Below are 23739 nucleotides of genomic sequence, written 5' to 3' on the forward strand. Positions count from 1 at the left end.
TGCCCTGAGCTGTCTGGCAGCAAGCAATCAATTTAATGCATCCTTTTCAGGTTTGGGGAAATGCCTTTAGCCATTTCCAACAGGCAATAACATATGTGACTCAGCCCTTGTTGAGTCCCCAAGTTCCATCAATCTTTCGATGAAACTCTTGCAATTATGACATGCTGGAACTGGCTTCTAGCAACCTACCTTTAAACCTATGACCTAAAATAATTGTACCAGCAATGACATTTCATTCTCCTACTGTGAAAGGGGAGAAGAAATGGGTCTGGACCTCAAGTGTTGAACCCACAAGCAAAATGACCAACCATTTGAGGAGGAGGTGACTTGCTGTCCTCTTTCTCATCATGTTGGGGTTCAAGGGGTATCGGACTAGGATTCTCCAGAGGCCAGTCCCTTTCCAGGACCCCCTCTTCCTGCATGCTGGGCCCACACTGCCAGCTTCCCCCCCCCCTCCCCGTGCTCCCACCCCCTTGAGTGGTCTGCTGTGTTTTGGTTTTGTTTGTTTGTGTGTGTTTGCCTATAACTTTGCAAAATGTTGGGAAGGAGAGACAGAAAGTCTTGGTCTCTGTGAACAAGCACAATGTTGCTTTCAGCTTAAATGTCCACTGGGAAACCTCAAGGTTTTCAATGTCATCATTATGGAAAACACAGATTACAGAAGGAAATAATTCAGTGTCACTCCTGGCCCCCATTGGGATTCAGTTTGACCTCAGTTTGTCTTTTTTTTGGGGGGGTAGGGGGGTGGGGGGGGGTTAAGTCTGGAGAAAAATTGCCTAAGAATGAAGAATCCAAAAAGGATATGGTAGATTTGATTTGGGGGCGGTGGGGTGGGAAAGACGTTTAATTGTAGTAAATGGTCATATTCTAGTACCTAGTCACGTTGTACCTGGGTGTTAGTTCTTCTTTCCTTTTACCCCATTCGGATTAATACATTCAATCGCCGATTTAGTAGAAACTCCCCTAGTAGTCTAAGCAGCCGGCGTGAGAAGTAGCTACGCCCCATGACCTGCTTCCCCTTCAATCTTTGATCTTCCCAGCTGAAACCAGCTCGGGCGCCAGGCTGCGGGTGGGAGCAATCGGCCCCGCCCGCCCGGCGCGGCCCCGAGGCCAGTCCTGCCCCCGGCCGCGCGCCCCGCCCCGGCCACCCTGGTCTCCCCGCCGCCGCCCAGACCCGCCGCAAGTCCGAGGTGCTGCTGCAGCCTCCGCTGCCGCCGCCGCCGGGATGTGACCTTCAAAGCCGCCTCACAGAATGACCGGAGCCACTGCCCCGCGGCGCCCGCGGCTCGCCACGGCCTCCCCGGCACTCTGACCGCGCGCGCTCCCGGCTGCCCGCCCGGCTCCCGTCCCCGGTCCCGGTCTCCGGTCCCCGGCCTCGCCATGCCGCCGCCGCCCGGGCCCGCCGCCGTCCTCGGCACTGTGCTGCTGCTGCTCCTGCTGGCCTCGGAGTCCGCGCACAGTAAGTACCGCGCGGGGGCCGCGGCGTGGGCTGATCGAGAGACCCTCTCAAAAAGACCCCGCCACCCGGATGCAAGGGCAACGCCAGTGCCCCCGTGCCAACCCTGCCCGTGCGCCCCTACTCCGTGCGCACCCGCCCCGCCGCTGCATCCCCGGGCCCGCTTCTGGGAGGACGGAGCGTGCGGGGCCCCGGGTTGACAGCGTGCCCCCCGCTCTCTCCCCTCTCTCTCCCCGCTCCTCCGCGCTCCTCCCCGCGCCGTCCTCCCACTCGCGTCCCTGTAGCCGTGATGCTGCGGGCGCGCGAGGCGGCGCAGTTCCTGCGGCCCAGGCAGCGCCGCGCATACCAGGTCTTCGAGGAGGCCAAGCAGGGCCACCTGGAGAGGGAATGCGTCGAGGAGCTGTGCAGCAAGGAGGAGGCCCGGGAGGTGTTCGAGAACGACCCCGAGACGGTGAGCGCGGGGGCCGGGCGCGCGGGCGCCGGCGGGGGAGGTGAAGAAGTGGGGAGGTGTGCCTCTGGCGCTCAGGGATTCCACGACTGGGCGGGACCGTGGCGCGGAGCATTAAAGCGGCCAGGTCACCTCTAGTGCTGTCCCTGCAGCACCGCGTTTCTGTGAACATCCATCCGTGCGCGCCCTTGTAGAGAGTCCCCGAGTTCCTGGGACTTCCCTTTACAGAGTCTGAGATGAGTCTCCTTCATGTGGGGGGACCTTGCTGCAATTCACGCCCAGAACTCTCTTAAATACGGAGACATTGCGTTTGGGAATGGTGGAAGGTCAGGAATCTGGGGTATCTGGACCCCGGCTCACCCTCAAGCCTCCTCCACACCTTTTGAGCCCCAATTCTCTAGGTTACCCCCAAGTGCTCCTGTTAGCTGGAGGCAGAAACAGATCTTTGAGCGGGGGTCCTGTTGAGACCCTGCAGTTCTCTTCAGTAGACCTCCGAAGGCAGCCACCTTAAAGGAAATACGCAATCTTGGACACCTCCACCAGAATAAACTAGAGGCTGTTTTTAAAATGTAAAAGAAATACCATGGTTAAAAAACAAACAGCTCCCTACCTCTCCTTTCCCTTAACTGGATCGGAGGAGTAGAGCTTCTTGATCCTCATGAAGAGGAGTAGAGGGTTTGCCTGAAAGAGGAATTAAAAGATGTGAGGGGTCAGTGTTGCTCAGTTGGTTGAGTGTTGTCCTGTGCACTGAAAGGTCGCTGGTTTGCTTCCCGGTCAGGGCACATGCCCAGGTTTCAGGTTTGATCCCTAGTAGGGATACATGTGGAGGCAGCCTATCTCACATTGATCTTTCTCTCCCTCTCACTTCCTCTCTCTCTCTAAAATCAATTTTATATATATATATATATATATATATATATATATATATGGACTGGAATGGAAATATGATTACAGGAATAGTGCTAGAATTCAGCAAGGTGTTCTTTTAGAAACAGCTGGTGATTGCAGAAGCCTCATGGTGCTGGCTTAGGACATATTTCTATTAATAATGTCCTTGGAGACTGTAGGGCGCCAGGCAGCCAAGTGCAGGCAGGAAGCAGCCCAGGTGTGGACTTGGCGTCTGTGCGGGAGCTGTGCGATCTTCAGGGAGAGGAGATGTGTAAGAGCATTCATGGTAGTTGTGACCTGTGGGACCTGGTGAAAGTCCTGGATGTCTATCTGTTCCGGGGAAAGTGACTTTGGAAAGTAGTAGTGAAAGAAATGGGGTGGACTTACATTACATCACTTTATGCTGTGAGTTCAGGGTGATTTCACAGCTGTTTTTGGTTCTACCAGATTTTTTCTTTTAAAGAATTCAGTGGAATGAAATAAATGTCTCATGCAGTAAACGAATGGCTCTGTGTGACGGATGCAAGCTTCTTTTGGACTTGTATTTCTGATCAGTTGGCTTGACAATCCCTTCTAGGTTCCCTTTCTGAAAACAAGCTCTAAAACGATTGCCCACCACTGCGTGGTTCTCTCTGGCACCGTTAGTTGTTGCCTCTGCTGAGCTATGATAGGGTTATTTTCTCCAGTGTTACTGCCTGCAGTGTCAATAGCAACACAGTTTCAATCCTGTCCTATGGAGCAGTTTTGTGGGTCTGTTCTGGCCTCACTGTTTTCCCTTTTCTTTGATGATGAATCTTAATAGCCCAATGACTCATGCCTCTGCAGAGGATTTCTGAAGCTCCTAGTGGCAGGGCTGTGTGCCTGGCCACCAAGGATCCCTGCCCAGCTGTGAGATTGTGTGACAGGTGCAGTGTTCTCCATTCATATGCCTAGTCTGGAACATTTACTCTGCAGAAAGTGTGTGATGGCACTTGTAGGCGACAAGGGTTGAGAGCAACAAGGCTGCCACCCACCCAGCTATCCCTTGCTTGCCCTACCACCCCAGCCCCTGCCTGCCCAGAACAGAAAAACCCTGACCTGGCTTTCCCTTCCTGTCCGGACATACTATGCATTAACCATTGTGCCACTCTGCCCAGAATGTCGATCCCCTCTCTCACTTTAATTGCTTTTATGTTGTAATTTTAACTTTATTTGCACGTGTATGGAGTGGAGACAAAAAAAGAGAACATGTTCACTAACCCAATACTTGAATGCAACCACTGCACAGGGGTTTGCACATCCCTGTAAGGTCTTGGCTCCCCGATTTTCCAAGGCACAGCCGAGTCGCTCCCATGCTGGGGGTTGAGGGGGTGGGGTGGGGCGTCCTCTCTTACACTCCAGCCCCATCAGAAGTTTGTAAACTCCTTTTCATAGCAACACCTTCTATAACTTCCTAGAATTCTTTCCTCCTTCCCAACTCAACCCCCAGCCCCAAATATTACATTTTTTCCATCATTTATCAGCTTCCCAAACCCATTAGTTGGATTATAAGCCCTGCATTTTAACCTGCACCTTGCATCTTGTGAAGACCTTTGTGGAGATCATGTGCTTTGTTGTCTGGTTTTGGCCCTTGGCTTGTTTTCCTTTTCCTTGAGAGGCAGTGTGGAATGCTGGGAGGAGCTGAGTTAGGGTTAAGGGTCAGGGGTCAGGGTTGGGGGCTGATTTGAGTCCCAGCTGTTCTGGTAGACCAGTTGTCCACTTGGATGTGTCCAGGTTTCCCACTCCATCTCCCTGGCAGTGGTGAGATCCTCCAAACACTATTCACTGCTAATGTATTTTAGTGAATATAGCACTGTTGAAAGAGGTAGTCCTGTGAGTTCTTCTGCTCCAAAAAGTTTAGGGTTCTCACTAGGAAATATTTATTCCTTGCGTGCAAAGGTAGCTCATTTTGCATTTTTTGATTGAGGCTGATGGAGTGACCCAGGATGATGAGCACTGGCCTTATTTAGTTTAAGAAGTCCCCTGGCCCTAACCGGTTTGGCTCAGTGGATAGAGCGTCAGCCTGCAGACTGAAAGGTCCCAGGTTCGATTCCGGTCAAGGGCATGTACCTTGGTTGCGGGCACATCTCCAGTATGAGCTGTACAGGAGGCAGTTGATCGATGTTTCTCTCTCTATCCTTCTCCCTTCCCCTCTGTAAAAAATCAATAAATAAAAAAGAAAAAAAATATATATATATATATATAAAGAAGAAGTCCCCTGGACCTGGCCGTGTGACTGTCACAGGACCTCCAGGGCCATAGTGTCCTGATGTGAAAGGCTATACCAGAATTGGCACTTCTTGTGTTGTAATCACCTGACCCTCTGATGGGTGTGCTTGTAGGCAGCACCAGTCCTCAGAGGCCAGGATCACCTTAGTGGCTGATTCCACCTACCCTACCTTGTTGTTGACTGGGTTAGGATGCTGGAAGCAGCCCGCTGTCCGCAGTGCCAGGCCCCGTTGTAATCACACACTGCCCGATTTTGGTTCTGCCTTTGGTGGAGTTTGCAACACTGCTCTTTCCTGCTGGCTGAGAAGGCAGTGCTGCGTGTCCTATTCCCATTCCTGGGCTTCTGGGGGCACCCTGGTAGAGGAAGCCTCCAGGAGAGACAGGGGAAGCTGGGGATGGGGTGAGGTAGACTTGGGCCCCTGGAGCCAGCTCTCTGGGCTGCAAACCCTCTTCCCGGAGCTTGGAGGGTTATGCTTGTTTGAGCATGCGCTGTGCGCTGGGTGTGCGCTAGGTCTTCCTCTCTGATCTCAATCTTTCCAGACTGCGCTGTTTTCCTCTTTTGGACAAGGGAAGGAGTCTGATCTTCAAAGTTCTTCTTGCCCAGGCTGGTTTTGCTCAGTGGATAGAGCATCAGCCTGCGGACTGAAGGGTCCCGGGTTCAATTCCAGTCAAGGGCACATGCCGGGGGTTGTGGGCTCGATCCCCAGTAGGGGGCGTGCAGGAGGCAGCCAATCAAAGATCCTCTCTCATCATTGATGTTTTATCTCCCTTTCCCTCTCCCTTCCTCTCTGAAATCAATCAATCAAATATATATATATATATATATATATATATATATATATATATATATATATATATTAAAGCTCTTTTTTTAGCAGGTAGCTGTTAGTGCCATGGCTCTTCCTGATTTCTGGGGCTATCACACACCTGGCTGGAAAGGAAGGGACTCTCAGGCATTCTGGTCACCTGCTTCCCTCCTGGGGCAAACTGTCTCCCACCCACATTCTTTCTGGCCCCAGGAGAGTGGCCCAGGCCACCGTTGTTGCCACTGCTAATCATGTTTCTCCTCTCCAGAGCCCAAGGGGTGATTACATTCCCTCCTTATCTTGTTTCCTTTGGTGTTGTTACTCTCTGTCCCTGGCATTTCCCTCTCCCTTGCTTTTCCTTGTTCTAGGGCCCTGGGTAGCCCATCCCCCAGCTGTCTCCATGGGGTTCTCCTGAATTCTTCTGAAAGGTCACCCAGGCCAGCCCAGCAGGTCACCTTTCTACATAAATCCTTAAGGCAGGTGGGTTCCGGATGCCTGAAAGACACCATCTCAGCAATCACCCTCTGCTTTCTGAAAGGATTCTGGACAAAAGGCTTACCTGCCCGACCTGCTGTCCAGGTACACGTCACCACCTGGCAGCACCTGGGCCTGCCCCTGCCCCTCAGCTTGTTGGTAGGAAAAAATTCCAGGCTGCAGTTTCTTATCCCACCACCCAGTTTAATTTGAGATACAAACAATAATATTTACACTATTCTCAACTGGCTAGTGGCACACCCTGAAGACTTCACAACATGCTTGGCCACTGGCCTGTGCTGGAGTGCATTTGTGTCTCTTTGTCTCTCCATCTTTGTCTCTGTCTCTGTCTATCTGTGTCTCTCTTTTTCTCTATGTCTCTGTCTCTCTTTGTCTCTAGCTTGGTCTCTGTCTGTCTGTCTCTCTGCCTCTCTCTCTCTCTGTCTCTGTCTCTCACTCTTTCTGACTCTATGTCCTATCTCTCTCACCACACCCCCAGCTCTTGCAAATGCCAGGGAACCCAGTTGTGATGGGTTCTCTACTGAGGAGAGTTTCGGGGTGCAGTCAGTTTCAGAGCCTGTGTGCTTGAACTGCATCTGCATTCCCAGGACACCTGTCTTCCTGAGATCCCAGATCCTTTGGGGACAGCTTGGGGAGGAGCACCCCCATACAGAAGTGAAAGCCCCTCCCTCAAGTTACCCCATTTTTGGGGTGGCCTAGGGGGTGTCTTTGGGGCAGAAGTGGGGTTCCAGCAGGAAGGTGGGGAGGGAGTTGGAGAGGGACCTTGTCAGCCCCAGTGACTTGCCTTTGAAACGCAGGACCCTGAGCCGGGGTGGTGACACCTTGGCTGTGACATCCAGGATAGCTGCTGCTCACCTGCACCTTCCTGCCCCCCACCTGCTCTCCCCACCCCACTCTACCTCCCCAACACACACACATACACACACACTCAGACTCACACACACATACAGACAACTTGTTGGTAGGAAAAAATTGTGAAAGGCTACACCAGAATTGGCACTTATTGGGTTGCCTACACATGCACATATATGCAGACATTCTCTCAGATACATACAACCATACTGACACACAGTACACCCCCACAGACACATAGACACACCTACAGGCACACACAGTCACACACAGGCACATACTCTTCTCTCTGCAATTGTGGGTCCACTGAGCCCAGGTCCCTCGCCCTGTGCAGCCCCTGCCCCCTCTCCTACGAGTTCTGTTGCTTGTGGAGCATCCTGATCGCAGAGCAAGAGGTTCTGCTCCCACTGATCTCTCTGGGCCCAGGCCTCCTCTCCTGGGACCTCTCCCACTTGGGCTTTTGCCACTGGAGGCCTGAGGAAGCCGTCACAGGGGCTGGGTCGCTGAATTGTTGTTCGACCGGTTGTGCTTTCTCTGGAGTTGGCTCCTGCACAGCTCAGAGGCCTGCAGATGGCTGGTTAGACCCAAGCCAGCACCCACAGGTCCCCGGCACCCAGGCTGCTACTATCTGGGGATGGGCCTTGAGCGAGATACAACCCTGCCTGGCTCCACCCAGTCGCCTTTGCTGTCCCTGTGCCTACCTATATGTTTGTTTTAATCCTAGGAGTCTGCAGGGACTTAGCGCCAGGCTCTCCAGCATAATAACAGGCCAGGCCCATAAATTACACCTCATCCTCGCCAATGGGCTCAACATCTGCGGAAAACCAATTAAAGACATTTCAAAAAACACTGAACGTCTGTCTTTGTTATTTAGGAACAAAACACCCTTTTAAGAAACTGATGCTGATGGCCTGTTTCTTGAAATTCCAAGGGGCTGGGCCAGGACATTTCAGACGCTTCCCAGGTGAACAGTCTCCAGCACCACTGGCAGGTGTCCCAACTCCTTCACGCTTCGTTTCCCCTGGTTTTTCTAAGGTCAAACCGGGAGCTGTTTCTGTAATGCACAGAGTCGTTCTGGGTTAAGGGCTCGTATTTGATGTTGGAAATACTCTGTGCCACTTCAGTGGTTATTAGAGGCCAGTGATTTCATTGCACACCTGGTGCATATGCCTTGTACATTTGACCCTGACAGAGTCGTTCATTAAAAGCTTTGGATTAATTTTTAAAGCGGAGTTGGAAGTGGAAGAAGTTCAGAAGGACATCAGTGCTTTATCTCCCTCTGACAGAGGCACAGGTCTGCTTTGACTGATTGCAGAAATTCAAAATGTAATATTCCCGAGAGATAGTAACATAGTACTGTCATACTTTTTAATACCATACTTGTTTTCTTGGGCTTGTTCTTTTAAATTGCAGCTGAAATTTGTTTCTTTCTGGTGTTAGTGCCCATGATAATAAAATACATTTTTCCCACATTGGTCTCTAAAGCCTGCCATCTAGACTCAATTTTTCAAAGATCTCTTCTTGGAATGTTGGGCTCCTTGGAAATCACAGGGCTGGGCTCTGCCCACTCCTGGGCGGGGTGCCCTGGTCACTGCTGCAGCCTCACACTCAGCGGCCCGGGGCCTCCCTGGGGCTGGCTGGGGCCATCTGCCTGGGATGGCTGGGTGACTGGCGGCTGCAGGTGCAGCCTGCCTGGAACCCTCTGCTGTGGACACACATTTCTTTAGCACGACGCTTCAGAAAGGAATGAAGGCTGCTTAGGAGGGTCCTGTTGGCTGTTGTCCAGGGGCTGACATAGGCATGTGGGTTTGTGCTTCCCTCCTGCCTCATTGGATAGCAAACTCCTCAACTTCAAAGGCAAATCCACCGTTTGTGATGTAGGAATCTGTTGCCTGGGTCTGCACTGCGTGCTTGCTACAGCCGTAATCACCAGATGCATTCTCCGAGTTATCCTTGTCCACATCACACTTACCGCATGCACGCTGTGATTTAGCCTGGATCCAGAGAGGCACCCAAGTGCTCGTAAATTTCCCTTTCTTAAGCTAAGAACAAACAAGAATTTTGCAGTAATGTTTGTGACAGATAAGAGTCTTGGACATCATCTCGTTTTAAGCACTCCCGTGAAACTGAGGCCCAAGAATCTATTAAGGGACTTGTCCAAGTTAGCTCAGGAGTGGGAGGACTCAGATGGAAACTCAGGTCCCCCAACTCCAAGTTTAACATACAAACGCTGAAGTGATGGAGACCTTCAGAAGATGAGCGTGTATAATTGTCTATACAACCGGCTAGATAGTGACTTGTAGAGAAAAATACCTTTGCCCCAAAGATCGTTTTAACTGCTAAGTTGTTACTCCTGTACTCTGGCAAGTATTTTATTATAGTTTACGTGATGGGAAAATGCATCATTTTGTTTTTCCCAAAGAAATATATAAGGAGAAGTGAACTTTTGCATGTGTGATGTGGGTGTGTCTTCCTAGGTACCTGCCCGGTTTCCCTAAAGCAGGGAGAAGTGTGCCATCCAAGGGGTGAAGGAGGGGGGGAGGTGGTCATGGGTTCTCCTCCCGCCACCATTAAGCCTGTCAGCTGTGGGTGGGTGCCAGCAACACTTCCTACCACACTCTCTTTTCCTCCCTCACACTGGCTTCTTTCCTCCTTCCCCATTTTGGTCCATGCTGCTCAGCCTCTCAGGCCTTGGGTAAAAGTCTCAAGTCCCCTCTGCTCTCCCTCCCCTCCCGCCACTGCCTGTAACCAGCGGCCTGGTCCTGAGGCCTCCTCCTGGGGCATGTCTCCTGCTCATCCCTCCCTGACTGCCCTGGGCCGTCATGGACAGGCTGACATTCCATCTCGTCTGTAAAGCTCCCATACTGGCCTGTCTGCGCCCATTCACAACCCCAAACAACGAGCACAGCCGCTCCCCTGAACGTTTTGGGATCAAGCCCAACCCTCTCACCGGGCCTGTCGAGGCAGCATTCACTCTCCAGCACCCGAGATCACACAGGCCTCTTCCATGTCCAGAACAGACGGGATTTCCCGCTCTGTTTCTTTGCTCCAGCCACGCTCCTGGCTGTGTGTATTCTACCCGCAGGCACCCTGCTTGGGGCCCTCGGGGTGTGGTCTTTGATTCTGGCAGATGGACAGCGCTCAAATCTCAGTCCAGGGGCTGTGCAGCCAGGGCAACAGCTGGAGCTCTCCCAGTTCCAGCGGCCACATGTCGCTGGAGACAGGAGCAGCTGCCTTATGTGACTCGGTGAGAATGACATAAGCTGCTTCCTCATGGGGGCTGTGACCGATCAGCATAAACTTACAGCTCTGGGGGTCTGACGTCAGAATGGGTCCCCGCAGCTAAAACCAAGGTGTCCCCTGGCAGCTTCCTTCTAGAGCAGTGGTTCTCAACCTTTCTAATGCCGCGACCCTTTAATACAGTTCCTCATGTTGTGGTGACCCTCAACCATAAAATTATTTTCGTTGCTACTTCATAACTGTAATTTTGCTACTGTAATTTTGCTACTGTCGTGACCCACAGGTTGAGAACCGCTGCTGTAGAGCCTAAGACCATGGGAAAACACAGATATTTACATTGCGATTCATAACAGTAGCAAAATTACAGTTATGAAGTAGCAACGAAAATAATTTTATGGTTGAGGGTCACCACAACATGAGGAACTGTATTAAAGGGTCGCGGCATTAGAAAGGTTGAGAACCATTGTTCTAGAGGTTCCTGGGGAGAATCCATCCTCACTCACCTTTCAGCGTCTAGAAGTGCCACATTCCCTGGCTGGCAGCCCCTCCTCCACCTCCACAGCTGCCATTTCTGGTTCTCTCCCTGCCTTCTTCCACATGTGAGGATAGTATAGACATAATTTGAATAAAGTTCTGTTGGTTTGCCCCTGTAAATCTCATTTCCCCAACAAGAAGGTGGCTGGCCTAGCAGGTAGGGTCCACCACCATGCCCGAGTCCTGTGAGGGTTAGCTGCTTCCTGCTCCTTCCTGTCAGCACATCTTCCTCACTCAGTGAGTGACATTGCTGCTTTTGGCCTTGAGAACCAAGGAGTTTGCTGAGCAAAGCTGTTGATGATCAGCCAGCGCTGTGAAAAGTGAGAGAGGCTTTGCCAGGAGAGCACATGAGTACAGGAAGAGAGGTCTTTGAAAGTGACTCCAGTTAAAACATCATATTACACAGTAAGTATAAAAATTAATCTTGGGGAATGAAACTGTAAAGTTTTTAGAAACAAATTTGGTCCATCTCATACTTTATAAAAGTCAGAGTATAAATGCAATTAGGCACTAAATTTTCAGAACAAAGGAAGATGGAAGTTAGAATTTGGGGAGGGAGCCAGGCACAATTTTTCCGAAAACCATGGTTTTTAGAATGTTCTTCTGACCATAAATGGAGATATTTTTGCAAAGAAACAAAAAAAAAAAATGTGTGATGGCTTAGTCCACATTCTTAATCATCAGGTTATTCTCTTGGAAGCAGCCTTCTATGACACTTGCAGACTTCTCCTTCTTGTATTGTTAATTGGCCTAAACCCTGATTTGTCAATGCCTCTGTACTGGGTGGCTCCCAGACGTTCCCATGAACTCATGAAATCTTGACCCTTGGTAGATTTATAATTTCACTTTGCGGGTGATTACAGTTCTGTTGGCACTAATTTGTCAAATTCAGCTAGCCTGACCTTTTTTTCTGCATGCATTTGAAAAATGTAAACAAGGCGATAGAAGTGTATTTCTCATGCAGAAGGCGGGAGGAAGGCTGAGGAGTGCTGCTCAGTAGTGCCCACAGACGCACATGACCTGTTCGTGCTCTGCCGTACTGGTGCGTGGCTTTGTCTTCAAAGCCTCCTCACACACCTGCCAAGATGCTGGAGCAGCAGACATCACATCTGCACTTTAGCAAGGAAGGTGGAGAAGCAAAGCTCCCCTCGCCCAACTCTCTTTGCTCAGTTTCACATTGTGCTCAGATCTTACTGTCTAGGACAGTGGTCGGCAAACTCATTGGTCAACAGAGCGGCAAACTGCAGCTCGCGAGCCACATGTGGCTCGCGAGCTGCAGTTTGCCGACCACTGGTCTAGAATTTAGTCACATGGCCACCCCTACTTGCAAGGGAAGCTGGGAATGTAGTGTACAGTGCAGCTCTAAAATACACCCAACTTTCTATTGCTAAGGATGGAAGGAGAATTGGGTATCTCTGCTACGGGGAAGAGGTATTTGGGAACAAACCTCTTTTATGAGGTTCATTCCTGTGAATATTTCCATGCCTGGTGATAGACACTGTAATTAGCTGTGTCTGAGAGTTTTTGCACAACCCACCTCTCACACGAGTCTTTCCAGCTACACTCACACAATCTGTGCTGGACCTTTTAATGCAATACTTGGTGGAGGGACCAGCCCTCCCCTCCACTTCCCTGGTGTCCCATGCTGGGCCTGTGCAGTCTCCTTTCAACCTGCAGCTGGCAATGAGGGGAGGGCTGCAGCCCTCATCCTTGGGGGCCCAGGCATGGCTAGAGGGGAGCCCGGGGGCTCCACTCAGGCCTCCTTGCAGTTTCTGGGTGCCCATAGCACATGAGAAGCATATGTGCACAGTGCAGAGGGACGTGCTGTGGGCAGGGACGGATTGCAGCGAACGTGGTCAGAGGGACGTGCTGTGGGCAGGGACGGATTGCAGCGAACGTGGTCACTGGGGTTTAGTGAGGGGACCAGAGTTTTCACACGCCCAAGAGCCTCTGCTGTTCATACCAGAGCCCTGAGCATCCAGAAGAGCATGTATCAACTCCCATTGGTTACTCGTGTTTCAGTTTTGTCCTAGCGCTGGCTGTGAAAAAGAACCTGGAGAACTTGGCTTTCCAGTGGGCTGCAGCCACTCCTGAGCTCCCTGCTGGTTTAGGCCCCTCTCCCTGCCCCACCGTGTGTTTCGGGCACAAGGGGATGGCCGTGGAGGAGGAGGAGGGGTGCCAGGAGCTGGGGAAATGCATGCTGCACAGGCCCTGCAGAGCTGCAGCCGACCCTGCGGTCAGTGACGGGCTGTGCCTCTGCTCGGTGACGGGCTGTGTCTCTGCTCGGTGGATCCCCATGGCGTGCTGCTCATCGAGTCAACGCAGCTCCTGGGCCTTAGGCCAGGGTTTACACCCTGACCAACTTGTGATGCAGGTGGGGCCGGCTCTATGTTCTGTGTTTGGTGCCTTTATTCACAGAATAAAGGGGAGGACGATTTTCATAGCCCTCCTCTTCTGTCAGAACATTGAAGGACAAATGGAAATGTCTCTTTCTCCGGGGAGAGTGTGTAACACTTTCTATGTGTATTTGTGTTAGCTTTGCTTTTATTCAGGGTTAACCCTCTCTCTCCTAGATTACCAGGCAAATTAGTACATGGTTTATGGCCTCTCCCACCCCAAATAAATCTAACACACAAATTAGGATAAATTGTCACCAGGTTTTATGACCCTGTGGTTTCAGTAACCACATTCCCCTTAGGTGTGGTTCAGTGAAATGAGCATGGTTTTTCTATTAATAATGTGTTGTTGTTTTCACAACACTAGAACTCATTATTAAAACATCCTACACGTAACTATAAACTAAGCGCGATTTTGAACAATATGATACACCTTTCTGGGAAGTTGTGATCATGTAAATGTTTATGTATAATTAGGTTCCTTTACTCAGAGTTTTTCATTGTTTTCAGTTCTTTCTTAACCTAATGATCAGTTTCCTAAACCGGAGTGCACACTTGTTGCATTCATTCTAAGTCTTTTCTTTCGGAACCAACACCTTTCCGTTTGTGACAAAGCTCTGTGGCCTTTGTTCTCCCACTAAACCCAGAAAGACGTCATGGCCTGCTTGCACCCCATGCAGGAGGCAGCAAGCCTCCGCCACCCTCTGGTCCTAGAGGTTTCACCAGTGCGCACCTGGCCTGGCCTGTGCTCGGAAGTTGGCCAATCCCTGACCCAAATCAAGAGAAGGAAGTGAAAGGCATGCCAGATGCCTCTGAATGCTGTTAAAGAGGGGCAATCCCTCCTGACCTCGTAGCTCTGACCTCCAAACCTGGCCTCTTTGTCACATTTGCACTGAACGTTATCTTTGCGACTGTCACACAAGCTGAAATAGCAAACTTGCACTATTGCTTCTCCTTTAACGGGTTTAAGAGTTTTGTTTTTTAAAATCACATCTTTACTGGAACATGGCTTTCTAAAATCTCATCTGAGTGCATCTTAGCAAAGTGTCCCTAGCGCCACCCAGTCTAAGAACTCTCATTACCCTCACGTGGCACCACCCAACCTGCCTCTTTCACCAACAGTGAGGAGGGAGCTCTGGCCACGCATTCGAGTGAAGGTGATAGATGAGGCTGTGCCAGGACCAGTGTATGAAGCTGGCAAATATGTGGAAGAGCAGCGCCACGCCCTGTGTGGGTGGCCCTGGGGGCACCTCTGCCTATCACTCTTCAAATGCCATGCACCAGATCCCGTCCATGCTTTTTCGGGATGCAGTGTGCCATTGCGAGCCCTTTCTAGCTTCATGGCCTCAGTCACACTCCACCACCCCCATTGAGCCTCAGTTTCCTCATCTGTGATAATGGGTTAATATAAAAGACCTTCCTTGGATGTGGTTGTGAGAATCAAACAAAATAATGTAAAAATGTGGAATGTCACCAGCATGCAGTTGACACCCAACATCTAGTGGCTGACATTGCTTAGTCAGCCACTTGGTTCCATTAAGGGGTGTAATTAGGGACAAACTGTTCCATGACTGGCCCAGAGTGTTCATGGTGGGGCTACTTGAACCAGCCACAGCCTGAAGGGCTTCCCATCAGGTTCCTGCTGCTCGCTGAGGGAGGGCAGGTGGCTCTCGTATATGACAGTCCCCTGTGCAGTGCAGAAGCCTCCGCTTGCGTTTATGGACAAAAGACTCCTCGCTTATACCCTCCATAACTCACCCAGCACCACTGTGGTTTACAAACACAGTAAATGCACATCAGTGCCTATGTGTGGATAGGCACACAAGGTCTCCACATTTCGGTGAGGACCCCTACATCCACAAGGGCCTACCTAAGACCAGGCCTTGACTTGGCGTTATTTCTCATCCTCTAAGACACTTTGAGTGGCGCCTTCTAAGTCGCCACAAAGGGCTTCGCTGTTGCTGGTTACAGAAAATCTAACCACGCTCACGGTTCTGCAGAAGCCGCGTGGGCTGTCCCCTCTCACTTCCCTCGTGCCTCCGTCTTCCAGGCAGGAAGTGGCTTTCTGGGTGGTTCTCGCTCTGCTGGTCCTGTCACTGAGTCATCTGTGGAGAGATTCTCCGCTGTCCTCAAACACCTGCTCCCCGAGAGTCTATTTCTATCTACTGGGGGGAGAAAGGCGAGGTTCGATGAAACTGGGGACTGTGCTGTGTAGGAAGCCTCATATTGTGCCAGTAAACTGTTGCCCTTTTTCTTTTTCCGCAGGAATACTTTTATCCCAGATACTTAGGTAAGTTTAAATCACTGCTTCCTTTAGTTGTCATAAAGGCGTAGTTGGGAGATATTCGTTACAAGTCAGAGAAACAATGGGTCAAAACCTCATTTACCAAGTTATTCCTGGAGGGAAGGTTGCTTAATTATACTGAGAGTTTGAAACTATCCAGAACACGTAGGTCAAAACACTTGTGTCTTTTGTACCATGATGATCCGTGTTAACCTCAATCCAATGCCATTATTTGCAAACCTCTTTTCTGCTCTGAGTCCAGGCTTAGCTTATATTTGGGAATATGACTGATTTAGTAATTCTCAGACTTTTTGATCTCAGGACTCTGCATTTCTGACATTACGGAGGATGCCAAAGAGTTTTTATTCACGTGGGCTGTATGTATTTGCCATGCTGGTAATTAAAACTGAGAACATTAAAGAACGTTTTTATTTCATTTGAATAAAATGAATGTACAAGCAAACATTCTTGGCCACTGAGCAGTGATGTCATTGTGTGAGGATGGCTCTACTGGATACTGGGGGGAGAGTGAGAGTAAAGGGCAAACAACAACTGGGTCCTATCAGGGCGATGACATTGACCTCCCCAACAACCTGAAGGGCCCTGGGTTCCCTGAGAATTCTCCTTTAATACCGTTTTAAGGTAGTTTGGGATGCATATCACTTACAATGAGAGAAATGTATTCCAGGTCTTCCTTGTTAATTTTGTAAAGTCCATGTGGGTAAATGTTCCGCTGGCCTTACAATCTCTTAGCGGTACCTTCTCTGGGTCCATATCTGGCAACAGGCCAAGTGGACCGGTGACTGGCCCTGAAAAGCCCAGGAACCCACCTGCTTCTGGGCACTCTGTTGGTCTCTGCTGGCCTCGCTCCTGAGTATGCGAGGTTTGTTTCCTGAGGCAAAGGATGACCAGTTATCCCATGAGCCCACCCTTTAGGGACCATCTGTTGCCGTGCCAGTGTCCCCTTAGGCATGGAGAAGTAGCAGGGACCTGTGGAAAGACGAGATGAATTGGTTCAACACCCATTCTGCACGACTTCAAGCTTCCTATCATCCCGGGATGCATGTGCTCAAGAGGCCAAGCCTCCCGTCCCCATCCCCATACCCGTGCGGAACGGCCAGTGTCAGTCTGCGTCCAGCACCTCAGGCAGCTTGACTTTCACAGTAAGGGCAGTGTTTCCAAACGGGGTGTCCATTTGAAATGGAAGTTTAGCTCTCTGACCACGATCAGAAAACTTACTGGATGTTCTTAGTGATTCTTCCGTACACGAGCAGAGGGAACCCACCGGAGGAGCTGCGGACGGTGCATGGCAATGCTCTGTGTGCACAGTCTGCCACTCGGTGGAGGCACTTCCCTGGGTCAGTGCTAAAACGTTTCATTAAAGTGTATTAACAAAAGCTGAACTGCGTTACTGCTGGCGGACTGTAGCACTCAGGTCAGTGTGAATAGTCTGCTTTCCCAGGGGTCCCAAGAGGCTGTAGTACTGTCTCTAAAGCTTGTTTCACCTCCTGACTGAAGAATGACATGCCACCCGTTTCTCTCTTGCAGAGTGCATTACTAAACATGGATCTCCGTACTCAAAAAACCCAAACTTTGTTCAATGCGTTCAAAGTAAGTCCATCTCCTTCCTGTCTTCCTCAAAGCCCTGTGAGTTTGGGTTACTTTAAGCTTTGTTGTGGTTTTCGGGGGTCTTGAATATTTCCTTTATCTGAAGGGGCTATCACACCTGCCTGAGGTCTCCCTTTTCAATGAACTATCTTGTTCAAGCAAGTATGTTTTGGTTTTGAATCAGCAAGAAGCGCACAGGGTATGAAATGTGAACCTTTCCCAGGGGTGTAAAGAGAAAGCACATCCTTGGCCCTGCCTCCTAGTGAACCTGTAAGTTCTCTTTCCCAGAGGCCACCACGGTTACCAGCTCTAAGAATACATAATATGAGCAGTGTCAAGGGTGGCTCCCCCTACACATGATCTGACCCCACTTTTGCCACCAGATACTGTGGAGACCTCCCATATCAGTACATACAGAGCTGACCGCTATCAACATTGGCCATGGGTGAGGGGCATAATTTAACCAATGTGTATTGGTGGACTTTTAAGCTATTTCCAGTATTTTATTATTATAAACTAAACCAGAATGCCATCCTTCTATCTTTGTCACCTCTCACATATCTAAGCATATCTGCAGAATAAATTCCCAGGAATGAAATTGCAGAATCAAACCTATATTTATTTTTTCCTCTTGATGAAGATCTGACCCTAATTACCCCCTGAGCAGGGGGTGAGCAGGAGCGCCCATCCCCCACATTTTCAGCAGTCTAATGTATTTTTTAAAACGTTTTTATCTTTTCCAGTATAAGTGGTGAAAAATGACATTTTATTTTATATTTTATCTTATTCAGTCATTTCCATTTATGTTTTTCTTACTAATGGATGAAGCTGACCTTCGTGTGTTTAAGGGCCTTGTCTTTCTTCTGTGAACAATTTGTTCACATTCTTGACCTATTTTTCTCAGTTTATAGGAGCTCTTGATTAGATTTTTGCAAATTTGCCATTTGTACCAAAGGTAGCAAATTTTTTTACCCGGGTCACAATGCTTCTTTTTATTATTTTAGTTTAAGTTATCATATGGTAAAAATGATACTCTTGTTGCATGAATTTTAACCCACTCATAGAACTGTGTAACCACCTCCGCTGAGAATGACTCAGGGCCTTCCTTGGTCTGAGTGTTTCAAAGTACAGCCCATGGTGTTGGAATGTTGACTGCACCTGTTCTACAGATGAGGAAAACTGGGCTTTGAAGGGCACAGCCAGTCGCAATGTAGCAGGACTCTTCCTGTACTTGGTGTCAGACCTGCCATTGCAGGGATAGCCTAGAAGGCTGGCCAGACCCAGAGCTGCTCGTAGTATCTGGCTGGCAGGGGCTCAGGGCGTGGGAGGGCTGCGATATCCAGTCACCCACCTATCCACATGCCAGCCCCGCACTTCACCTGACTTGCTCCCATCACAGACCCCAGCCCCAGCCCAGATGAGCAGAGGAGATGATTGATTTAATGTGGAAAGGAGAGTAGTGATGCTGTGTGGCCCAGGGAAGAGGCACCTGTTAACTCAGAGGAGCCAAAACCCATGGCCATGCATGGAGGGAGACCTGAAGCAAGCCCCTCCCCTCAGGGTCAAGCCATGACATCAGCCTCCCCAGGGTCAACCATGACCTCACTGGGGCCTGAGGCAGACATGGGAGCAGGTCAGCTTTGTGTCATTTTGTAATGCCGGTGGTCTTAATCCAGCATCTAGAAGGGTTCAGGAATCTGGAGAAGTGCTGTGTGTAAATTAAATAAGAGTTCAGAGATGAACATAATTTTGGAAGGCATTATGGGGAGCCAGAGAAGACTTAGTTAGCTAAAGGAACTAAGTTCTCCCTTGTCTCAGTTCTCCCCTTGCTTTTTATTAACACAAATTGTCCTAAGGCAAAGTAGATATACATCAAAGGCAAGGTTTAGTATACGGAATCCATTGTCAGGTTTGGAAGAATTACCTACGGCTGTTCAGGTATTTGGCCAGTAGGAGGCAATAACATGTAGATTAAGATGCCCTTAGCTGTCTGGCAGCAAGCAATCATTTTATGCATCCTTTTCAAGTTTTGGGAAATGCCCTCATCCATTTCCAAATGATTCAGCCCTGCTGACATGCTAGAATTGGCTTCCGGCAATTTTGGATTTTTGTTTTTAGTTAGCACTTTTCTGTCCATTTGTTAAGCCAATTTCTTATTTTATAATAATGTACTCAAATTCATTAGGTTGTTTTAGTTCCTGGGTTTTAAATTGCCCATTTTTTGAGGTTATAACAAAAGTTATCTAATGTTTTATGTTTAACTGTATGGTCCACCTGGAATTTTTCCTGAGGAGGGAGGGATCTGGGTGTGTTCATATTTTCCCGGATAGCAGCCCCCTTGTCCCAACACCATCTATGTAAAATCACTGGGGTTTTGCTCAGAGAAGGGCCACCACAATCCTGGGCCACGTTGTTCCTATGTGAGAGATTTCATGGCATTAAAGTGACTTAAATTGTTTGAACAACAAAGGTGATTTCTTAATGGGATTGAGACTTTCTCTCCTCCTGGGTGGCGGGCAGCCTGGGAATTGAGGAAGGAGGGAGAATCTCAGAGCTGTTTCCTGAACTGATGTTTAGAGGGGAAATCTCGTGCAGTTGCTGCTTATGCCAGATGTTTTAAATGCAGTTCCTAGAAGCTTAGGAAGCTACCTCCATGCCTGGTCTCTCTGGCCAGCCCAGGACCCAACTGACCCTGAGCAAGCCTCTCACCCCTTCCCTCCCTGAGGACCCAGTACCTCCTCCTCGGGCACTGGACCAGGGCACTGGGCTTCTCAGATAGCTCCTGGGCACGACAGGAGTCTCTGAAGCCTGGGGCCCTGCACAAATGCACTGGCTGTCCTTACAGGGGGATACTGTAAAGACTGCAGGGAGTTGGGGTGTCATTCAGGGGAATATGCACACCCTGTCTTGTGGGTCCCGAAGATGTACTTTCTAGGTATGAGTGCACATGGGGCCACTTTAGGCAACTTTGCACTGTTTTTATTGCCAGAGGATTGAATGGGTAGAATTTCTCCATCACTAGTGGGAATGGGGTTCTTGCAATATATTGAGAACAGGAATTTTATTCTAAGACTTGCAGGGGAGAAAGAGTGGTTTTTATTTGTGTAGAGTTACATCCTCAGTTTGCAAAGTCTTAGGTCCCTTAATCCAGTCCTGGAAAAGGTGTAGCTGGGACTTGAGCAGAGCCAAAAGCAAAGCCAGTGTCCAGTTTCCGTTCCATGGTGGAGCAGAGTCCGATGTAGCATCAGGCTAATTGCTGTCTATAATCCATTGTGTGGGTCCTACGTGGTTGTAAGCGACATGAGTGATGTAGGCGAGCATGCCCCCTGAAACAGGAGTCCTAAGAGAGCAAGAGAGGGAACTTTCTTTGCTCTGGAGTTAAGTTTCTCAGATTGCGCGCCATTGCAGTGATGAACATACCACACAATAAACAGATCATGTATTATAGAATACATCATGCCTATTCTGACCACTGACTCGCTCCCAGGTGTGATTGACAGGTAAGCATCTTCCCATGTCATCCAGACCTTACTGGGCATGCATCTATCGTCTAGTCCCCGCAACGACCTACAGGGAACAGACTTGGAGAATGTTAACTACAGCTTCCTGGCAAAGCTGTATAAATGGCATGCCTATATTATCTAGTCTTCCCTTTGCTCCTTTCTTGTTAAATAATAACCAGGTTATTAAAACAGTACTAGAGGCCTGATGCACGAAATTCGTGCAAGAGTAGGCCTTCCTTCCCCCGGCTGCCAGCACTGGCTTCCCTCTGGCAGCCAGGACCCAGGCTTCCCTCGCAGCCCTGGCTTCATCAGGAAGGTTATCCAGAAGGACATCCAGTCTAATTAGCATATTATGCTTTTATTGTTATAGACTAGTGGCCTGGTGCATGAAATTCGTGCGGGGGGGGGGGGGGGCGGGGGAAGGGTGTCCCTCAGCCCGGCCTGCACCCTCTCCAATCTGGGACCCCTCAGGGGATAACCGGCAGTTGGACATCCCTCTCACAAGCCAGTGGCTCCTAACCACTCGCCTGCCTGCCTGATTGCCCCTAACTTCTTCTGCCTGCCAGCCTGATTGTCCCTAACTGCTCCCCTGCTGGCTTGATTGCCCCTAACCACCTCTGCCTCAGCCCTGCATCCAGGACCCAGGATTCCCTCCTCCAGCCGACCACAGGCACCCGGGATCCGGACTTCCTTCCCTCTGGTCAGCCATAGGCGCCCAGGTCAGCTGCAGCCGCAGAGGATGATGGGCAGGTGGCTTTGCCTGGGCTGCAGCCGCAAGTGTTGGCACCCAGGACCGCAGGGTGGGCGGCTTCTCTGTCTCCCGGGCCACAGCCAGCCGCAGGTACTGGTGCCCGGGACTGCAGGGTGGGCGGCTTCTCTGTCTACCAAGCTGTAGCCAGCTGCAGGTGCTGGCGCCTGGACTGCAGGTGGGTGGCTTCTCTGTCTCTGGGATGTAGTGTGGGTGACTTCTCCAGCTGGCTGCGGCCTGGAATCATGGGGCAGGCGGCTTCTTCATCTCCCAGGCCACACCCAGCCTCAGGCGCTGGGTACTGGTTTCTCTGTCTCCCCCAGGACGTGGGTCAGGCGGACGTGAGGCTTCTGCTGCTGTCTGCGGCCTGGGATCAGGGGACAGGTGGCTTCTTCATCTCCCGGGCTGCAGCCAGCCTCAGGCACTGGGGCCCGGTTTCTCTGTCTCCCCCAGGACGTAGGGCGGGAGGATGTGAGGCTTCTGCTGCTGCCTGCGGCCTGGGATCACGGGACAGGCGGCTTCTTCATCTCCCAGGTTGCAGCCAGCCTCAGACGCTGGCGCCCGACTTCTCCGACCCCCAAAGGCCCGGAGCGGTGGGGGGGGCGAGGCTGCTGCCATGTTTTCAGGTTAATTTGCATACTCACTCTAATTGGCCGGTAGCATAGCAGAGTGACGGTAATTTGCATGTTTCTCTTTTATTAGTGTAGATCATTTTCATCTGTTCCTTCCTAAAAATGGTCTTATCTGGTGATGATGGGCAGTTTATGGCTGAGTGCTTTGATTATCAATTATTGTTAAAATTAAAGCAAATGGTCTCAAAGTGTTCATCCCAGACAAGCCCCAGGCCTGGGACAGACTTTCCCGCTGACAGTTCCGCCTTCCCTGCTCACAGATTCCCTCAGCATGTTGGTGTGCCTCCAGCAGGAGGGCCTGTGGTCGGTTTCTGAGGCCTGGGTTTCTCTGCTTTGCCCAGGCCAGGCTGGAGGAGATCCAGGCCTGATTCTCCTCATGTGGGAGGATCCCTTTGCCCTTTCTCTTCAGTCAGAACAGTGGGCCTCCCCATGGAAGCATGCTGTCCGGGTTATAACTTGTCATTACCTTCCAATTTGGGGGGAGTAAAAAGCACCTGAGAAAGCGGTCCTGTTGGATTTCAGATGTTTCACATTCCAGGACACAGCAACAAACGAGTTCCTTCTTCCCTCTCCTTCAACACAGCCATCTCAAGGCCAAGATAAGCCCATTATCTCCTAAACAGCTCCTTCCATTCAGAGGCCTGACGTCAGGGTACAGATCACCTGTCAACTCAGAAACCCTCTGCAGGCTTGCTGGGGCGGGGGGGGGGGGGGGGGGGAGTAGAAGGAGGTGTCAGGGATGGGGACTTAAGTGGATGCACTTGGGCCTGCAAAGGTTTGTCTCAATTCCAAAGAGGTTTGCTGGCACCTGCTGAGTGTCAAGCTCTCAGATGCTCATTCCTCCTTCCTTTTGTCCTGGGGATAAACTTTGTTTTTTTTTTCCTTCTTTTTTTTATTGAGTTTATTGAGGTGGCATGCTTCCTGTATAATAAAAGCCTAATATGCTAAGTGTTCAGTCGTCCAGTCAGCCATTCAACCAATCGAAGCATAATATGCTAATGATATGCTAAGGCCACTCAACCGCTCGCTATGACGTGCACTGACCACCAGGGGGCAGATGCTCCAACTGGTAGGTTAGTTTGCTGCTGGGGTCCGGCCGATCGGGACTGAGTGAGAAGGGCCAGACATGCCCTGGAGCCCTTCCGTGGTCCCTCCCCAGCTGGCCAACCTCTCACGTCCCTCCCCAGCCCCAACCGTGCACCAGTGGGGTCCCTCGGCCTGGCCTGCACCCTCTTGCAATCCAGGCTGAGGGACCCACCCCCTCCAAGTGCATGAATTTCATGCACCGGGCCTCTAGTTGGTTAATAAAGTTATAGGTTTCGGGTGTATAATTCTCTAATACATCAACTGTATATTGTGTGGTATGTTCACCACTCTAAGTCAAGTCTCCTTCCATCACTATTAATCCCCCTATACATTCTTCTACCTTCTTTCACCCCCTTTCCCTCTAGTAATCACCATACTGTTGTCTCTGTCTATGAGTTGTTGTTTCTTTTGCTTAACCCCTTCACCTTTTTCACCCAGCCCCCCTACCCCCTCCCTTCTGATAGCTATCAGTCTGTTCTCTGTATCTGTGTGTTTGGTTTACTTTGTTAATTAATT

The 23739-nt window shown here is 50.2% G+C and overlaps 1 protein-coding gene across 1 annotated transcript in view; it reads left to right on the plus strand.

Annotated features, from left to right (window-relative positions):
- The first annotated feature begins 1029 nt into the window (after positions 1 to 1029).
- Positions 1030 to 23739, plus strand: part of GAS6 (growth arrest specific 6) — a 51698-nt gene continuing 28988 nt past the window's right edge. The window contains exons 1-4 of the mRNA XM_080661333.1: positions 1030 to 1459; positions 1741 to 1907; positions 15628 to 15652; positions 17195 to 17257. Coding sequence (XP_080517459.1) covers positions 1381 to 1459; positions 1741 to 1907; positions 15628 to 15652; positions 17195 to 17257 — 334 coding nt within the window. The 5' untranslated portion in view covers positions 1030 to 1380. The remainder of the gene's footprint in view (positions 1460 to 1740; positions 1908 to 15627; positions 15653 to 17194; positions 17258 to 23739) is intronic.

This window comes from Plecotus auritus, assembly GCF_963455305.1.
Source record: "Plecotus auritus genome assembly, chromosome: 3".
Classification (NCBI taxonomy): domain Eukaryota; kingdom Metazoa; phylum Chordata; class Mammalia; order Chiroptera; family Vespertilionidae; genus Plecotus; species Plecotus auritus.